This window comes from Phallusia mammillata, chromosome 4, assembly GCF_965637545.1.
Source record: "Phallusia mammillata chromosome 4, kaPhaMamm4.hap1.1, whole genome shotgun sequence".
Classification (NCBI taxonomy): Eukaryota; Metazoa; Chordata; class Ascidiacea; order Phlebobranchia; family Ascidiidae; genus Phallusia; species Phallusia mammillata.
In genome coordinates, this window is record NC_137255.1 from 5,499,695 (window position 1) to 5,519,205 (window position 19,511).

A 19,511-nucleotide genomic window follows, 5' to 3' on the forward strand; every position below is an offset into this window, starting at 1 on the left:
TAGAAATAATATGGACGTTGGGGCTTCTTTTGTGTCTGTGTATAACCGTACATGTTTGTACGTCGTACACCACAGTAACCTGTGACACGGAGTTTTCCCAGCTCAACTTCTCAATCACGAAGTTTGTGTGTCCTGCACACTGTTGGAAGCAACACTCAACATTATGTGGAAGTGGTGTTTATTTTCAAGGTCCCGTCTGCCTGGCCGCAATGCGAAAGCAAATTATCGATGGTAAGGCAAGCCATGTTATTAGTTACATAATTTCCAATTGTTAGTTGCTCTTTTCTGGGGACATCCAACAACAGAATATAGCTGATCACAATGATATTGAATTAAATAGATTCCGGAGGTCTGGTACGGGTTCATAAGACTTCGGGTAAAAAGAGTTACAAAGGTGGCGCTTGGAACGGTGTAAGCAGCAGCACATGTGGAATTGGAAAGGTTTCGTACTCGTTCACAAGTAAGTCCAACCTCTTAGCCACATGAAACTATTCGCGTCTTCGTAGAATTGATTAATTGCAAAGTGATTTGAACTTTTGTAATAGTACATTCTTTTGGTTTACGACGGTGCTGCAGTTGACAATACACCAACTCAGCGCAAATCTGGTTAAAACTCGGCGTATAAATTTCCAGAATCGACTTAAACTCTTGTTCGCAGTGACGTGTGGAACGTTGGGAGATAGTGACGATCCAATCATGAAGGTGTACTGCCCAGCAAAATGTCGTGCTGCCAGTTATTCGTGCGGACGCTGGGGATTTTATCTGAACAGTTCGGTGTGTGCAGCGGCAATGAAAGCCAGAAAACTTGAAGGTAGTCGTTATGCAAACGTAGCTAGCGTTTGTTAAAAAGGTTTTCTGCTATTGTGCAAAAATATGAAGAACCTTGCTGTTTCTTAAGGCGACATCCTTTGATATGCGTTTTGTGTTTTTTGTTAGCATCGTCTGGAGGCTTTGTAACTTTCTACACTTACGGAGGTTGGAACAAAAACGACACATTGATAAACAACGCCAGCACACTTTATCCGTGTAACTTTCAACAAGCTTGGTTCACATTCGAAGGTTTGAAATTCTTTTTAAAGTCTAACACAAAGGAGAACCCGTGAAATGAAATACCTATCTAAAATATACAATAATTTAAGTAAACTTAAATGAAAAAACTTTCGGACAAATTTATTATAGATATTAATGACTGCGTGCCTGATCCGTGCAAAAACGGAGGAAACTGCTTCGATCTGGTTGGAGAATATCGGTGCGGTTGCCCTGATGGATTCAGTGGAATTAATTGTGAAATACGTAAGTTGAAATAAACTCATTTGCCTTTGCATAGGACGGTGGTTCTCAATTGGTGGTCCATGATGACTTTTTGGGTGGTCCACCGGACGTCCACTAAATTAAGTGATCAACTAGAGATGATTGCATATTACATGTTAAAAGAGTATCAAAATGTTAGCAGGTAATAATTGTATCTCACTTCTTGAAAATCGGCTTTAATGAATTATGCTTTAAGCTCAAATGGATTGTTTCGTATGCATACTTCAGCTCAAAAATCATTAGTATAGGATGCAAGAAAGTTGGAAGTTTTTTTTGTATCTTCTGAAGATATTTAAGATTCTTGTCTGTTGTGATTACAGGTGTCCCGTGTTTGTTGGGGTTAAAGAATGGTGATATTCCCGACAGTGCAATAAACGCATCATCTGAGCAATTCCCAATTCGAGGACCGAGATACGGTAGACTTGATAATACTGGCTATGACCACGGAGGCTGGACAGCTAATTCGAGTACACTTTATTGTTTTAGATTGTGTGGTTGTTTTGATGCGAAACTAAAATAAGCTCCAGGCATTAGACCTTAGCCGTAAACAACTGTCTATATTTTCAGCAATTTTTTTTTTCGATTTCTCCAAAAATGATTTAAATACTGCAGGTGCTGGAGGTGAATGGATCCAGGTTAATTTAAATAAGACAACCAAGATAACAGGGGTGATCACGCAAGGACATCATGAGTTTATGATATGGGTCACTCTTTACTACATCCAGTATGTAGAGGCAGGCGGAAACCAATGGAATTATGTGACCAGGGATGGCACGCCAGAACCCAAAGTAAGTTTATTGAATATTTGGTTAAATAGGAAAACATTTTGTTTTCGGCCATGCGAAACTTTTCTTATTGATCATAATCACGGTGGTGCACGACAAGCTTAAAAATTGAGCGCAATTTCATTTTAAGATATTCGACGGAAACAGTGATCAAAATACCTACGCAACCAACAACTTTGATCAACCGATATTTGCTATTGCTCTTCGTCTTGTTGCAATAGAGTGCAGCGGATGGTGTTCACTTCGCCACGAGTAGGGGAGAGTGGGGTGGGTTGTTACAAAATTTGTTTCGCTGCAATTTTTGGGTTAAATTATTATTCAGATCATCCTGATTTTTTGTATGAAGTTTGATATGCCCCTAAGTCTAGTAAACATGTTACCAACAAAATTAATTGGTACTTGTAAAAAAAAATATTTCATGTTTTATGGTTGATGCTCTGTTGTAACAACTCACCCCATGGTGGGGGTGAGTTGTTACAGTACTCTAAGGAGGTTTCCACATCCACAAATGTGACAATTTCTTTTTCTTTTATTGTGTGTTTTGTAACATAAATATAATAAAACCACTTTTACTCATCTTAACTATTTATTTTGAGTTATAATCAATTAAAACAATTTTGTTCATCACGATTAAGAAATTCCAATCCAAATTTGCTAAATTGGTGACATCTTTGTTTCGGAAGTGAACAAAACAATTGTTTAGAGTCCAAAAGTAAACTTTTTGGAATGGTTGCAATATCAAGTATCTTGTTTTGCACCAACATTTAAGTTCTTTCATAAAATAGAAGTCACATCACAAGCTTGCATGTACAATGAGGTATTGTAATATCAAGTATCATTGTATGTCACAAATCATGTTAATTATTAAAAAAAAAAACAGATCAAAGGGTTTATAGAACGAACACAACACAGTTTACAATCAAATTCATTTTAAAGTACTTTATGTCAATGAATTTACAAACTTTAACTTTTGACATAACTTTAACCATGGTATGAATGACATCCTTTAGTCCTTACAGTTTCTTGTCCTCGATATAGTAGTAAGTTTTCAAACTTGGTCCAAAACCTGGATTTTACACACACAATTAACTTTTAAGAAAGTAAAGAGCTTGCAATAACAACATATTGTCACCAAACAACATTTTAAGCACATTATTTATTTACAAAAGTTGAGTATTACCTTTCTCAGGCCCATATGATAATCATTGTTCCAGATGTGGGACACCTTGTAACAACTCACCCCACCAGCATGGTGCAACTTAAATCAATCTGGACTTAAAATTAGCTTAAGTTTGCAACTTTATTCTTTTACAAGGTACTAACATACCACTATCACTTGACAAAAAAACTTGCATCATAGAATTTTTTAAATTGTGTGCTTTAGGAGAGTCGATTTAGCTTAAGTCCAAAAATTTACTTTAGACACCTCAAAATAGCAAAACTCAAGAAGTCAGCGAATACCCGCACAAATTTAACCAAATTTAGTCACGCTGGCCGTCCCGGATGCATATTTCCAAAATGTAATCTATTTCGCATATGGGGCTTTTTTAACCAATCACAGGTATCGTTTTCACCGCCGCTTCGTCAGTCCAAACCAATCAGAGAACACTTTGCCTTTGACCAATCACAGGACACGATGCGTGACAACCATGCAATCAACTTATTTTAAATTTTAAGTTCCGTTTCGCAGGTGTAGCTTTTTCATTAGCATTGCTTAGAGTTATGCCAGTTTAAGCATATGTATGTAGTTTTAATGGTAATAGCATTGTTTATAGTGATGCCAGTGTAAGCGTACTATGCGTGTAGTTTTAATAGTAATGGTAATTAAATTAAAAAAAACTGAACTTTAGTTGTTGTGTAGGCAAAACCATAGACCTTTAAAGTTGCAGCTAAAACTCAAAAAATAGAAGCACAACATTTCGTAGAAGCACTTGCTGGATTGGTAGTAACAAAAGAAAGAACCGAAATGTTTTTTGGAGGAAAAAACTTCAGCAGAAGAATAGTCAAATTGGCTTGGATAGAGTGGACAGTCTTTCTGCAGATGTGAAATCTCTGATACAAGCTGGAATTCCAAGTTGTCTTTGTACCAGCAAAAATTTATCCAAATTTGACCTTGAATTTTTGTCAAAAAATTGGTTTGGTCAACCAATCTGACGACTGGGGGTTGGTCCAAATTTTGACCGTGTATCAAGCCAAATTGGGGACAGCTATGTCAATGAAGTTAATTATTTGAGCCCTAATTTATACCGATTTAATTTCCAATAAATGTGTATCAAACATTTTCTAGTCCTAAAAAAACCAGTGCAATTAAATTCAACACTCTATGCCTTGTATCTATAAATGTTTAAGTCAAACTTAACACCGAGGCAACTTAACAAATGCAATCAAATAGGACCAAGTTGCTTGTAGCAGATAAAGAAGTGCAGTTGCCAACAACCACTCTTATCCAAAGCACACTATTTCAGGATTGAGTGCTGTATCATTGTAGGACATTTATTGTTGCCGCATGGAAGTATGCTTAAGCCTCAGCATTTTCGACGATGTTTGTGTCATTATTAATTTGATCATGAACATATCATAACTCAATAGAACAATCTTCACAAGAGATTGTATATATTTATGTATATTTTCTGAAAAAAAGAACCTCTACATTGCCAAAACTATCAAACTTCGGAAAGGATAGACTACAGAAAAAGTCTGGCTGACCTGACACAAGCATTTCAAAATTTATGTGTAATGTATAATTGGGGTCTTAAAAAAGTTATTTCAGATTGACGCAGTGCATTCCAGTGTGTCAGATTGACACAGTGCAATCCAAAAATGTTTTAATGTGTATGTATTGTCTCAAAAGATTATGAAAAGTATTGTTACATTTTAAAGATCTGTTAACTTGTGAAACTAATATGTGCAACTTGTTTCATATTGGTGATAAAATGTGATTAATGTTTGTTTAATAAAAATGAAATGGTTTTGGATATTTGTGGAAAGAAAAGACAACAAATTAAAATTGACTGCTTGCTTATGGTTAAACACTATGCCTGCCTTTTTTAAAGTCATCATTATGCTTGCCATTTTCCAGTTTATTAATTACACATATACGACCACAAGACTCACGAAGGCAGTGCAATTCGGGAGGCTTATACAGGACACTTTAACGGATACACTGCAGAAAATGAAAAATTTGGTGTACTAGGTAAATTGGTAGTGAACAAAAAGGTTTTTCAGGCCTAAATTTTTTTAATGACAACAAGGTCAAGGCAACCAGTAGTTTTGACACCAATATAAACAACACTAGTTTTTGACAAGGATATTAATGTGAGGTTTCCAACATGTTTATACAATCATACTATACCAAAATCTAAAATAGAATGATGGTATTTCATTTTATTATTTCCAACTATTGACCACGAAAGCTTTCGTTTACACATTTTAAATATCTTTTACAGAACCTCAGGATTTGATACATGTGTTTTGCCCCACCATAACTTAAATGAGTGCTTTTTGGAAGGAGGTGCATAGGCAATTATTGTTCTGTACTTGCCAAAAACAATTTTAGGACAGATTGGAGAGGTCAACAAATCAACTGACATGGGCCTATATGCTATTAAAAAAAATAGCACCCACAAACACTTGGTTACAAGAAAATAACACAGCATTTGAACTGGGTATTTGTATAATCCAAAGGTTGTTAACAACAAAAGATGTCAACTCATTACAGAATTGATAGTACACTGCAAAAAATAATGGCTCACTATTGAGCCATAAGGACCAACCTTTAACTGTACTGACTCATTTTTCCCTTATTTTTTGACTGGAAATGAGCCGAAACCATTTTTAATTTTCAGCCAACAAACTTTTAGTGTGAAAGTAGAAACATGGCTCATTACAAGCCGATACTGGATTGATATAAGCCATGTTTAAAAAGATTTTTAAAATGGGCCATTCCAAACCATTTTTGGCTTGAATTCAGCCTTTTTTATTTTTTGGCTTCATAGCTAGCTAATTTTTTTTGCAGTGTAAGATTATACTGCTGATCACTGTAAACATTTTGGAAGTTTAAGCAGTATGTTGATTTCAGATATTTATGTCATTTAAAGTATGGTAAGTGATGGTGATTATAGGTCTCTATAGCCATACAGCCTTTTAAAAGTAGCTTTAAATATAAAAGACCAGCCCTCATTGTTGCCATTACATGCAAGCATTGCATTTTAGTAAACATGAACACTTCTATCTTGCTGCTTGCTTTCACGATGCGATGGTATCTAAAACAAAATTGCATATATTTCTCTGAAAGTAGCCTGTGTGCTGCTGTGCATAATATCAGTAATTTTACAAAGAGAAAAATATAATCTATCTAGTTTATTGCAATACATTATATACTGGTCATTACCTGCACTTTTGTACTGAATGCTTCCATTTTCGCCATATTTTCAAAATAAAATATTATTTTGACTTGAAAAAGCAGTGACGACCTTACAACATCAAAAATACGCAAAGTAAACCACTACGCAACGGCCTACGTGACGTAACGAAAGTCCGCAAAAATCCGTCCCTCTGATTGGTTAAAAAAGCCCCATATGCGAAATAGATTACATTTTGGAAATATGCGTCCCGGATGTACCAACCGACATGCGTAATTCCAGCGGTTTTATAAAAACATAGCCGAAGTTATTCGCGTTGTAACAACCCGCCCCTGTAACAACTTACCCCACTCTCCCCTACTTAACATGTTAACAAAACTTTCATCTTTTTTCTCTAAAAAATGCTTTAGACTGGTGACCGACGGATGTGTCCTTTTTAATCAAAACACACAAGATACTTTTTGGTACAACAAGATTGTTTTTTTCATGTGCGTTTACGTGCATTTGAGTACGTTTACATCATACATTTGAGTAGGCTTTGAGTAGGAGCGTGGCTTGGTGACAAGTGTAGCGGCCATTATATTAGTGTGTAGCCTACTATGTTTACAATAATGTTTGCATTTTCGTGTGCAAAAACACTTAATAGAAAGACGGGAATTGGATTTTCATTTTAAATCATCACAATAAGTTTTCAAAAATATAACATTTCCGTTCGTTCAATGGCTAAGAAATATTAAGTCGCTTCTAGAATGTTTTGCACAAACATAAGGTGTTTTTATCATTGCACATACCTCCTCCTTTTTATACTGTCGTTTCCGGTTCAATTTTAAAAAATAAATTATATTACTAAAAGGGAAAATGTTTGCTGTTAAACTAAGATTTTGCATTCCCATAAATAAGACGTTTTCTATGCTATTTATAGAAGAGAGGGGTTTCTCTGGCGAATGTTTGGCATTCGAAATTTTTGAAATGTTTTGCTGTTTATTTGCCTACTCAAGAATACAAAGAAACAAGAGACACTCTGTGTGGTTGTTAATCAGTCAGCTGTTATTGAGATGCAAACATCGGAATTACCAAACAATTTGTAATGAACATTTATTACACTGTATAGCCGCCCAAGTCGTCATCGAGGCAGTCCGGCCACAAGTGCGTTTACATGCATTTGTGTAGGCTAGGCTAGAGCGTTACATGGTGGCAATAAGCAAATCGAATATGAAAGATATTGTTCGTTTTTTTGCAAAATTTACTGTTTGGGAAAACAAAGCGATACAGCAACTAAAAACGAATGTAACTTGATATTACAATAGGCTTTATTAAAATACTAAAACACCACTGAAAGTTGGACTATGGAAAGTATCCATTTTGCCTTCATTTCCGTTTCGCACTAAGCACTTGCTTAATTGAACTCAGCTTTTTTCATATTCCCATGTAGCTTTAAAACAGCCTCTTAGAAGGGACATTGACATTAATTTTTTTCCAGGGAATTGTTTGAATACTGTAAACATCCTGGGTTTCAGAATCAGGATCTTTTATTCAGTTTTTGAGGAGTGCGCTAACTTCTTTAAAGTCAGGAAAGTGTAAAAAGTTTCTTGAGAAGTATGATTTGTGCTGGGTGACCAAATGCTTTACTGACAACAAGAAAATCACATGCATAAATTACTATTGTTAAAAATAATCTCATGTGTTGGTCTGGATTTTAAAATTTTTACTATTTTTCAATATAGGTTGCCATGCTCTTGTGGACATTTTTTAATATTTGGAATCATTGGAAGTAAATAAATCATTGGGAATTGGCAATATTTCAAGATTTCGATATAAACCCAACAGTGATTGCTTTCTCGAATGATGTACAGGATTAAGGTGCAAGGTAAGAAACAAATGGTTTAGTTCAATCATTGGTTATATTATGTGGTCCAGGTCTAGTTTTATTCAAAGTAGTTTTATATTTCTTTGCCATAGACTTTGTGTAAAGTTTGAATTTTTTTGGTATTTTTTACAGATTTAGTTTAAGGGTGTGGATGGCTCATTGCTAATTATCTTGTTTTTAAGTTGTCAGTAGGTGATTGGGATCTGACAAATAATTGGAAATATGGAAAGTGATGAAACCTGAAATAATTGTGTCAATTATAAAGTTTGTATATGGGGTCTGTTACTGACATTGCATCTTAAGGTGCAGTTGGTAATAAAACTGTTAACATTTTTGCATGTAATCTCAAAGTTTGTATTGTGCAACACTAGTTTTGTTTAGCTCAAACAATCTTGAAAGTGTACGGAAAATATGAGATGCCTAGTGAACTTCTTTATGATGAAATTGTGACTCAAAAAGAGCTTTACATGTTTTCACTTAAAAATAATATGGTGAAAAATGATCTTGTGAAGTTGTTTTGGTGTACAATCCAGTACCTCATGAATTCATCATTGAACCAGTGAGTATAAACAGATATACCTATTTACCTCTATTTTGGTTCGATATATGGATGGTTTTTAGTTTCACTTATGTGGGTCTCCACATTTTCTGTTTTACAGAAAAAAGGATGTGTAAATTGTGCACAAGCCTGGTGTTAGATTTAAGAAAATTCATTAATAATGTGACCTGTATATAACATATAATGTATGTTTAAATTGTGCTCTTTTCACACTCAAGGGGTATTGGACTGCAATGCATATACAGACGAATCCGGTTAATCGCATAATCCGTTTAATTGCATCACAATCAAAAATCCCAAACCGTCGCCCATCGTTTGTTAAGAAAATCGTCCGGTTAATCGCATACCGGTTTATCGCATAAACCGGATATTCGCATCGATTTTCAACGAAATATGCGATTAACCGGATTGATGATCTCTATGTGAAAGTCGAACAGACCGAGTTTTTCGAATAAAAAACGACGATATGATAGTAAAATCCTCCGGAGGAGGTAATGTACACGAAAAGACGTGGATGCATGTTTGCATTCTACACCAAATAACGCATCTAATTTCAACGTTGAAAATGACACGTCTCGACTATAAAATATTTTGGAAAAGTCATTAGGAGATTAAAACGGCGTTCAGTTTACCGCTGTGCGATAACAAGGAGTCGTTATCTCAAAGCAGTGAACATTGATCCTTTTTTATTGCCTTATCTAATCGCCAATAGTGATATAACAGGCGTTTAAAATTTAAATGAAGAGTTCAACGTGTCAAAATTACGAAACTGGTGTTCCGGCAAGGACGCTGATTGTAATTTCTTACCAAGTGCGAACTGCAACAAATTCGAAATGTTAAACTGTATTGAAATTTAAACAATGTTAAATGTAAAACAAATGTTTAAAAATGTTTTCTGTTATATTGTTCATGACCCGCCAAACACGCAATGGTTGTAAAAAATGTTAGATCGCAAGTAATCACACGATGTTGTTTACATTCATATTTTATGTCTTCTATTCGTGACCTTGCGCAACTTATCAGGAAGAACACCGATTAAAAAAAGGCATTTATTCCTCTAGTCTAGTACTTGTTGCTGCTTTAAATTTTTGAAGCAACGATCACACGTTGATCACGTGACAGTCACGCTAGTCCTGCAGCTGCAGTTTTGCTGCGTAAGCTAGAAAGTAGCGCCACAATCTGAGTCTTTAAAGTTTTGCTAAAGTCAATTATTCTTTTTGTCAATTGTATAACGGGTTGTAATAGAAACTGCTGCAGCTCGCCTTTGCGCTGTAGAATGTGCCAAAGTTGTAAGTTTGACCCGGTTTCGGTCGTGTAGTTTCGGGTTTGGGCCTGCTTACAAATATGCACCTAGCACTTTGCCGCTTAACGCGTTGGTTTGAACTAGAAAACGAAATAGGTTAGAAACAACATGCCATTTTACGTGTATATGAAGCGAGACGCCTAGCACATTTATAAGGGAAACTACCCAAAACAAGACTAAAACGTCATAAACCGTCTTCATAGGGAAGTTCCCAAATTTAAATGTTGGGCCCCTTGGCTACGATGCGATGTAACATATCTTTTCCAATAAACCTTACTGCAAGAGAAAGCACAAATCAAGCGAACTGTGGCGTGCGCGCCAACTAAGAGTGTGTGTGTGTGCGTTTCTACTGTTTCTTCAACACACGGCGATTGCACCATAGCCACGATAGTTAGGAAGCATGACGTCATGCATTGCGCTGAAAATAATAAATCTAGTTTTGACTTGAGAGTACTTTTTTCGATTCTCGGCAACAAAAGACAGAAAATACTGCCCCGTTGCCATAGTTGAGCGTCACTGCAACTTTGTTTTAGCTGGGGAAGTGAAAATGAGCACTTTCGTTAACGGCGTGTACTGTTTACATAGCAACCGGATTATCGCATAATCCGGTTAATCGCATCAAATACCCGTGGCAAATCGATGATGCGATTAACCGGATTCGTCTGTACTGGCAAAATGCAGGTATTTTAATCACTGTTTCCATTGATTTCCTGCAACAGGAATTGCATATAGAGGTTTACTGGGTATCACAATAGACAAAACGAATTGAAGTACAAAACAAACCTGTTTTGATCACAATCTTTTTTGGGATTTTGATCAAGTGTATTTTATGAAGAGTTTGTAGTAGAACAACCTGATTCATATGACCAACTCTGTCCTTGTTTGCACATCCATATATCATACTCCACAATACATATAGTTTACATTTTGTAATTGTGGCATATATTGTGTGATGAACACAAAAAACTTATTCTATTTTAACATTAACAAAACGTACAAAAGCGAGCAATATTAACGTGTTTGCTATGTATTAGTTTCGTTTAACAAGTCAAATATTCGTGACGAACTACAACGTGATTGTGCCAGCTCATTGCCACAAGACGAATTTTATCTGTGAAAATCGGTGGATCAAATCGATTGGTTACGTTGGTGTTCCAGTCAAAGTTTCCATCGAACAACTGCAAACAAGAAATGATCATTTAGATTTGGTTACCCACTATACAGGGTACCCGAAAACATGCGTTCTGTCATTAGACATGACGTCAGATTACAAGAAGATTATTCGTTATGTATATTTGCCCTACGATGGGTAGCACATTTAAGTGAGAGACTAAAATAGGTTACTACGCTTATTTCAACGTTGTTTAATTTCAAAGCGGATGAGAGGTGCTTTGGGGCAGTGGTTCTTAACCGGTGGGAAATTTCCCACTAGTGGGAAATTTAATGTTTTCGGAGGGAAATTATGTAAGCTTGAAAAGAGCAAACTCGCGCTGGAGGGTCGAATCCGGCTTTGAATTAACCATTGAAAGTTACTTTACTAAAACTTTTCTGCAACGACATGTACGATTAATTTCACTAAGGTTTACAAGACACATACAAATCCAAAGGCCGTTTGTTATATCACAGACAAGACTAAAATCATCAATGACTTTGCTATTGTGCACGAATAAAAGCCTTTCCTTTGTTGATTGTGATGCAATAAATGAATAATGCAAGCACAGCAGACTCTTCAGTATTCCAAAAAGTTTAATCTCTCACAGAAGCACTATTTAAACTAATGAGATTGCAGTATACCTTTAGGGTCCAGACCAAATCGCTCCACAAAATTATTTTATTTAAAAAATATTTTTTTGTTGACTTAGGGCACAAAACATCATTATAAAAATAACTTCGAGGGGGAAATTCGAAGTTGGTGATTGACGTTGGTGGGAAACCACGCCAAAAAGGTTAAGAACCACTGCATTGGGATCACAGTTATTTACCAGAACTATATGTTTAGTCAGTTATCAATGTCGTCACAACGCCACAAAAACTAAAGGCTACGAAACATCGTGGAAACCGAGTATTGTGGAAAGAAATGTTTAGCACAAGCTTATTATAAGGCCCCTGCGAAAAAGGATTCTACCAGTATATGACTATTTAAACTTGAAATGAAACTGGTTGCCTTGGCTTGTCCCTTGGAGTTGGTCACAAATTTCCATTGGGCATTGCTTGCTACGAAGTACGAGATCTTGTATTGAGTCGTCCATTGCTGAATACTAGGAAGGGGACATCCCTGTGTGATAACTCCAGTAATCCGAGTCGATTGGTTTAAGGTAATTTGAATCCATTGACCTCCAGCATCTATAATTGCAAGAGGTTTTGTCATTTTTTACATTCTTCAGTTTTTGGTGAAACACCACAGAATTTTGGTTCCTATTTAAAATACAATACCTGCTGAAGAGATAAAAGTTAATACCGGACGGGTTGTGATAGGCACTGTTGCCTTTTTGAAAAAGGTCGTACATTCCCTATATATTTTACAATTTGGTAATATGTTTCGTTGCGTTTTGTGTAACTTTGTTTCTGAAGGCAGAAACTCATGGGTTCCATACAGCCAAACTTTTAAATTGGCATTTTACTACATAAGTGGGTAAAAGTTTGGCGCTTGTGAAAAGAATTTAGGGCCTACACTTAGTAGTCATAAAAATTACATTGTCACATTTTACAAAGCCAGTAAAGTAATTGGTGGGTAAAACAACCGTTGTAAACCCACAATGGCTAGACTATTAAAAAGAGCAGAAGGCCAGTGGGGCAGTTGGAAAGGGTTTCGAGTGAATCGCAACAGCTGGCATCCCACATATCCACAAACAGCCCGAAAATCATTTCATTCTGGACCAATTTTAGGGAAGGACCCTCATTATTATTACTTATGCTTGGGGCCCAGTATCCATTGCGACGACCAGTATTATCAAGTCTGCCGTATCTTGGTTGCAAATGTACATCACCCCATCTGTATGTCGAAGAAGCGGTCATTGCGCTGTCGGGAATATCTCCGTTCTTCAACCCCAATAGACACGAGACACCTGAAATTATACACACTCCATGCTACCCGGGTTTCACTGTTAAAGACTTATATTTTGCATTTACTTATACGATATTAAAGTTCATACATATTCATCTAACGGCAATTTTATTTCAACCTACGAATTTCACAGTATTCCTGATGAATCCACCAGCAAAAAAGCAAATATTTACATGCCAAAAGTCTACTAATTATGCCAATAATGTTTTGAAATATGTTAATTAGCTGGGCACTGATTTTTTTGTTTAATGAATTTTCAAAACTCGAGTTTATAAACTACATAGGCACTGAGCCAGACATAGCCTAATAATAACATTGTAGCGGCCTCTCTCACTACGATTATCGTGTTCTTGTATATCCGTTTGGTTAGGCATGGGACACCTGAAATTATAGGCCTACATACTCCAGGCTATGGGTTTCACTGATGAACACTTATATTCTACATTCACTTATAGGCCTACGTGGTGGTAGGATTCAGTCGGTTCGCACTTGTTCTATAGAACCGTCTCACGAAAGTTTAGAGCACAGAAACAGTTAGCATTACTGGTTACTGTCAATGGACTTTTTGTAACAGAACCGGCTGAAAAATATGACTTTTGTAATAGAACCAGATGACAAAAAAATTTAATTCCCCACTGCTTATACCTTATTAAAGTTCATACATATTCATCTAGCGGCAAGTTTATTTCAACCTACGAATTTCACAGTTATTCCCGCTGAATCCGTCAGAGCAAACGCATCGATATTCTCCAATCAGATCAACGCACGTCCCTCCATTGACACACGGGTCAGGCACGCAGTCATTAATATCTGCAAAAAACAAATCTTTTATAACCGATGCCAAAAGTCTGCGAATTATGCCAATAATGTTTTCAAGCGTGTCTATTAGCTAGACATCAAAAATTCGTGTGTAATTAACATTCACAACCAGAGTTTACAAAATACATAGACACTGAGCCAGACATAGCCTATAATAATAACATACTGTTTTTCCGTTTTGTAAGTTATTTAACAAAAGGGGCGATAAACATTGCCCTAAAAACGTTTTTTTGCATTATTTGAGATGAAACAAACGAAAGGATTTCAAACCTTCGAATGTGAACCAAGCTTGTTGAAAGTTACACGGATAAAGTGTGCTTGCGTTGTTTATCAATGTCTCGTTTTTGTTCCAACCTCCGTAAGTGTAGAAAGTGACAAAGCCTCCAGACGATGCTAATTAAAAACACAAAACGCAAATTAAATGTTCTTGTGAACAAATAATAGTCGTTTGCATAACGATTCTTACCTTCAAGTTTTCCAGCCTTTATTGCGGCTACACACACCGAACTATTCAGATAAAATCCCCATCGTCCGCATGAATAGCTGGCACCGCGACATTGTGCTGGGCAGTACACCTTCGTGATTGGATCGTCACTATCTCCCAACGTCCCACACGTCACTGCAAACAACTTTATTAGTCGATTCTCGAGTCATAAAACAATTTGATCAAAATGAGCCAATTGTTAAAATTCACTTTGCAAATTTCATAAGCATATCCATGCATTAAAGTTCAGGTATTAACAACTCAAACGCCTTCGTAAACAAAAATAATGTTGTGACGGGGTGAGTGAAGGCCAAACAATGGCCATCGAGTCAGTTAAAGCAATTATAATTATTTTGTTACGTTGTACAAATATCAGAATACTTTTTTTGTTAATAGATTGGACTTACTTGTGAACGAGTACGACACCTTTCCAATTCCGCATGTGTTGCTGCTTACACCGTTCCAAGTGCCACCTTTGTAACTTTTTCTTCCTGAAGTTTTGTGAACCCGTACAAGACCTCCAGAATCTATTTGATACAATAGCACTGTAATCAGCCATGTTCTGTTGTTTTATGTTTGATACGAAACAACAATGGCCTGTCTTACCATCGATTATTTGTTCGCGCATTGCGGCCAAGCAGACGGGACCTTGAGAATAAACATCACTTCCACATAATGTTGAGTGTTGCTTCCAACAGTTCGCAGGACACACAAACTTCGTGATTGAGAAGTTGAGCTGGGAAAACTCCGTGTCACAAGTTACTGTGGTGTATGACGTACATACATGTACGGTTATACACAGCCACAAAAGAAGCCCAAACGCCCATATCAATTCTATTTTTGAAGCAATTCTTCCACCCATGCTTTACTAATACCTAGTTCCTCCGCGACAACCTAATTATGTTGATGCATTCAATCCGGTTACCGAGTATATAGATATAGACTTAGGTGCATGTTAGAGTTACCATTTTACTAAGTATTGATCTCTTTGCTCGGGACGTTACCTTTGGTTCATTAGAATTGGCAAGAATTTCATCTGTCGCAGCCTCACAGACTTCCGCATATGTAGGGTCAATTGATGTCCCATGCAACGGCTGTGTTTTGGTTTGACACAGAACACCCACACAGCCAGGTGTGTATTTCTGTGTATTTTTTCTCAATAAAAGCTTATAGCAGAAACGCTATTTTTGATTCCACATCAAGGGGAAAATTATGTTCTTGTGCCCAACTGATCGAACAATGTGTTCCTTATTTTTTTGTTTGCTTTGCGTAAAGTATTTGAAATTTTATAGTCCAGTTGTTTTATTGATACAAATAACCTTTTTCTTGCAATTGTGCTCACATCACTGGACAAAACGGGCCTCCTTGGGATATATGAGGTAGCATATAGGTCAGACTCAAATATATTTAGACTTATGTACACACATGGGCAACTTGACTTGGGGTCTCACTGAACAGTTAATACTTTTGAACGAGATAAGAAAAGCTTTGGAACACTTGGTTTAAATGTTTGAAAATGGTTGCAGGTTAAGTTGAGTCGATTTTGATTTGTGAAAGAACATGCACATACATAGGCTACATAATTGCACAAAAAACTAGGTTACTAAATTCTAAGCCGAATTTGATGAGTTAACGTTGCTGTGGTGTTGATTGTACATTAATTCACCACGCAAGCAGACGGGACCTTGAGAATAAACACCACTTCCATATAATGTGTTGCATCCAACAGTTCGCAGGACACACAAACTTCATGATTTAGAAGTTTAGCTGGGAAAACTCCGTGGCACAAGTTACTGTGGTGTATGACGTACAAACATGTGCGGTTGTAGGCTACTACAGTTCGAGAAAACATACGGCTTCTTTATTTAAAGCCTTTTCTGCACCCATGCATTGCTAATGATTATAGGGCTGTGGACATGAACAACATTGATTTTATTAATGCTTACTGAACAAAGACTATTGAAAATGCTTACTGAACAAAGACTATATGAAAATGTATTCTTGTGTGCCACTGATTGTGTCCACTTATTTTTTGCGTTCATTTTTTGAGTGTTTACATGCACAGAAATCAAATGTTAAACATGAAAGTGGTTTGTCACAAGGTGTATTGCACCAGTTTTACTTACATTTCATTCATTTCATTGACACAAATAACCTTTTGCACACACATGTGCACACATGGGCCTACCTGGCGTGTGTTAATCATTAACTTTGTATTAAGGGCGAACCCATACGAGAAGATTGAAATAAATAGATCGTCGTTTTTACGGATTCAGCAATAAGGTTCAAATTTTGGAATGTTTGAGATTTTGTTAACTTTTTTTAACGTTAACATATCTTATTTTTAAACAAGCTAACTGAAGCTTACACCGTTCTATGCAGTTCAACCACCGTGCTATGCAACCGCAAATACCCACCCAGGTTCGTGCATTCGGTTGCGATTCTACGGCAAAATACACCCAGTTCACTTCAAGCATCATTTAAATATGACACTTGACTCGATAACCAATGTTTTTAGGTGTTCTTGCAGTTTCACGAAACCGTTTAACAATGACAATTGGATAATGTGACAATGCAAATAAATTTAAATTGGGACTGACGTGGGCAAAGTCAACAACAAAAAGCTGCATTTGTCATCTATATATAGGTATGTTTGTTGCAACACTCTGTCAAATGGCACGCCCCTTAAGCATGTACACAGACACAAAATTACCAAAGCTTCTTGCAGTCACATACATTGACGATTTTAAGGCACGGACCCCAACCTAAATTATTTGCTAATTGACGGCCCTCACTTCCGCTGGCGGACTGTACATGACATTAACGACTTACACAAACCCAGCTAACATAAACCTTGCTCATATAAAGTTTTGTTTGTTCTTTGCACAGATTTTATGTAGATCGGCAAAAAGCATGATCATTTTTTACATGTTGATTATCTCTAGTTGGCAGTGTCCTACCTCACGTTACCCCAGTTGGTGTAGTTTGAATCTTATCATTCAAACCGCAAAGTTATTGTAACGCTTTATTTGTTTGCGTGGGGCTCATACACATCAGCAAACTGTTAGCCATATATTTTTTTATTTTAGGACATAACTTTTTTGCTTTTATACGTCGTTACACTATGTGCGATTTAGAAGTATATCGAGACTATCGACTCATGTTTCTTCTGGTCTGATGTTTCGTGGTCATAAAAGTTTATTGCAATGATAGAGAATGTGTTATAGCAGTTGCAGCAGAAATGGTTAAAATAAATTTTAACACAAGTGTGGGTAAACTGTAGACAGTTGTCTGATACGTCTTCAATGTTTTTTCCCCTTTCCCTTCTTCTCCACCCAAACTTTATTCCTCATCCAATCTTTTCCGCATAATACTTTTATCTCTTGTCATCTCACTTCCTGTAAAACTTAAATGCTTGCTCTATCTTGGTCCTGCAGATCGGACACAGTCTCAGACCTCCAACACACTCTGTACAGCAGCATGCATGCCCACATGGCTGCATAACACAGTTGCTATCGCGATCCAGGCACACCTTGCATCTGATCTCATCTTTAATTGATTCAACTTCTCGCTTGTAAACCTCAACATCAACAACGGACGACAAAGATGCATTGTTTTTCTGACATGCAATACGATATTCACCAGATGTTGTTGGCGAAGGAATAATATCGTTGTCTGTAGGAACAATATCGTTGGCACTGTACAGATCCATACCATCAAGGTCATCTCCATTTACATTGTCCGAAGCTGTAGAGCTTTCAAAGGTCATATTACACTTTTGAAGATCACATACAAAGTTCTCGAGGGTAGTGTACCCACGATTGTCTCTACGAAACTTTTGGTTTACACACAATAATACAGTTTCGTCCGTGAAACCAAAACGCTTTGCATCTTCTACAAGTTGGGATTGCATAAACTGAGCCATGTCGTTTTTGCAGTGTCTTGTTGATGCATCGTCAGCAACAACTATGGCATTGGGTCTGGTCAAGGAAGTCGTTGGTGTTGATGAAATTGAAGCTTGCTGCGACGTCGAAGGAAGCGATTGGGGACGATTAATGTCAGGGAACATTGCTGAAATCTGTTCAACATATTCGATGCCTTTATGTTGAAGCAGGAATTCGCAGCTGGAAAAATATGAAACATATTCATTAGCATGTTTCTTTTTTAACATTTTGAGTTTTGTTACATTAGGTTGTTTAACACAGTGGGATTTGTAGGTATAATTTAAACAATAAAACTCATGCAACGTTTTCATATGCGTTTTAAATTACAGTCTTGTGTTTAATACTGCACACATATCATATAACATAACATGTATAACTTACTTTGGATACCACTTGGCATGTTCCCTCCAAGGATCATCGCCTGCCCTCCAATTCTGTAAGCCACCATTGCAGTAAAAGCATTTAACCCTATCACCCACCGAAAGGCTGAAGAATCCGGCTTTAGCTATATTATATGGTGTAGGGGTCCTTTTGTTGGGCCAAGTGTGTAGGTAAGTTTTAATACGGCTTTCAAAAGTGCGCATGGATGGATGCCGAGGGTTTGAACACGTAAACATCACATTAGACCTGTAAAGCAAAAGTTTAATTCAATTCAAGTATAAGTTAGTTAATGTATATAAAGTTGTGCAAAAAACAACGCTGTTAAAACAAAGCTATACTTACATCGAGGCTGCTGCCATTTGCTCCATTTCCAATCTTACAAAGCACTATCCAAGTTGTTGACCAAATAATACCTGTTACTAAATCTATTAACACATGAACACAAGATTAGCATACTTTAACATGCCTCCAGCGTTAGTTAGCTGCTGACAAAGGCTGCAACTGTACCGCGTAGATTGCCCTGCACTGTCTTCATATAGTTACGTAACTAGTTCTACCTGCATAGCAACGTACACCGTATTTGGAAAATAATAGTTAATGTAGACCTTACATTACCTATTTTTTGCATACGAT

General features: G+C 36.8%; 3 protein-coding genes and 1 long non-coding RNA gene across 4 annotated transcripts; 1 reads left to right on the forward strand and 3 right to left on the reverse strand.

Moving 5' to 3' along the window:
• Window positions 1–209: 209 nt before the first annotated feature.
• On the forward strand, window positions 210–2,352 carry LOC145222573 (EGF-like repeat and discoidin I-like domain-containing protein 3). Its single transcript, XM_080088721.1, has 8 exons — window positions 210–231; window positions 341–460; window positions 659–811; window positions 937–1,059; window positions 1,180–1,293; window positions 1,632–1,778; window positions 1,924–2,099; window positions 2,227–2,352. Exons 1-8 carry the CDS (start codon window positions 210–212, stop codon window positions 2,350–2,352), a joined length of 981 nt encoding a protein of 326 aa, XP_079944847.1.
• Window positions 2,353–2,904: 552 nt separating this feature from the next.
• Window positions 2,905–6,818, reverse strand: LOC145223989 (uncharacterized). Its single transcript, XR_013859536.1, has 3 exons — window positions 6,487–6,818; window positions 3,277–6,358; window positions 2,905–3,162 (listed from the first exon to the last, which is right to left on the reverse strand). It is a non-coding gene; the product is annotated as an uncharacterized LOC145223989 (long non-coding RNA).
• Window positions 6,819–11,390: 4,572 nt separating this feature from the next.
• On the reverse strand, window positions 11,391–14,215 carry LOC145222574 (EGF-like repeat and discoidin I-like domain-containing protein 3). The gene is made up of 4 exons (XM_080088722.1): window positions 14,170–14,215; window positions 13,947–14,060; window positions 13,096–13,251; window positions 11,391–12,529 (listed from the first exon to the last, which is right to left on the reverse strand). The coding sequence occupies exons 1-4, from the start codon at window positions 14,213–14,215 to the stop codon at window positions 12,282–12,284; spliced, it is 564 nt and encodes a 187-aa protein (XP_079944848.1). The 3' UTR covers window positions 11,391–12,281.
• A 3,422-nt stretch (window positions 14,216–17,637) lies between these two features.
• LOC145224281 (baculoviral IAP repeat-containing protein 8-like) lies at window positions 17,638–19,469 on the reverse strand. Its single transcript, XM_080090747.1, has 3 exons — window positions 19,221–19,469; window positions 18,879–19,124; window positions 17,638–18,677 (listed from the first exon to the last, which is right to left on the reverse strand). Exons 1-3 carry the CDS (start codon window positions 19,244–19,246, stop codon window positions 17,945–17,947), a joined length of 1,005 nt encoding a protein of 334 aa, XP_079946873.1. The 5' UTR covers window positions 19,247–19,469; the 3' UTR covers window positions 17,638–17,944.
• Window positions 19,470–19,511: the final 42 nt, after the last annotated feature.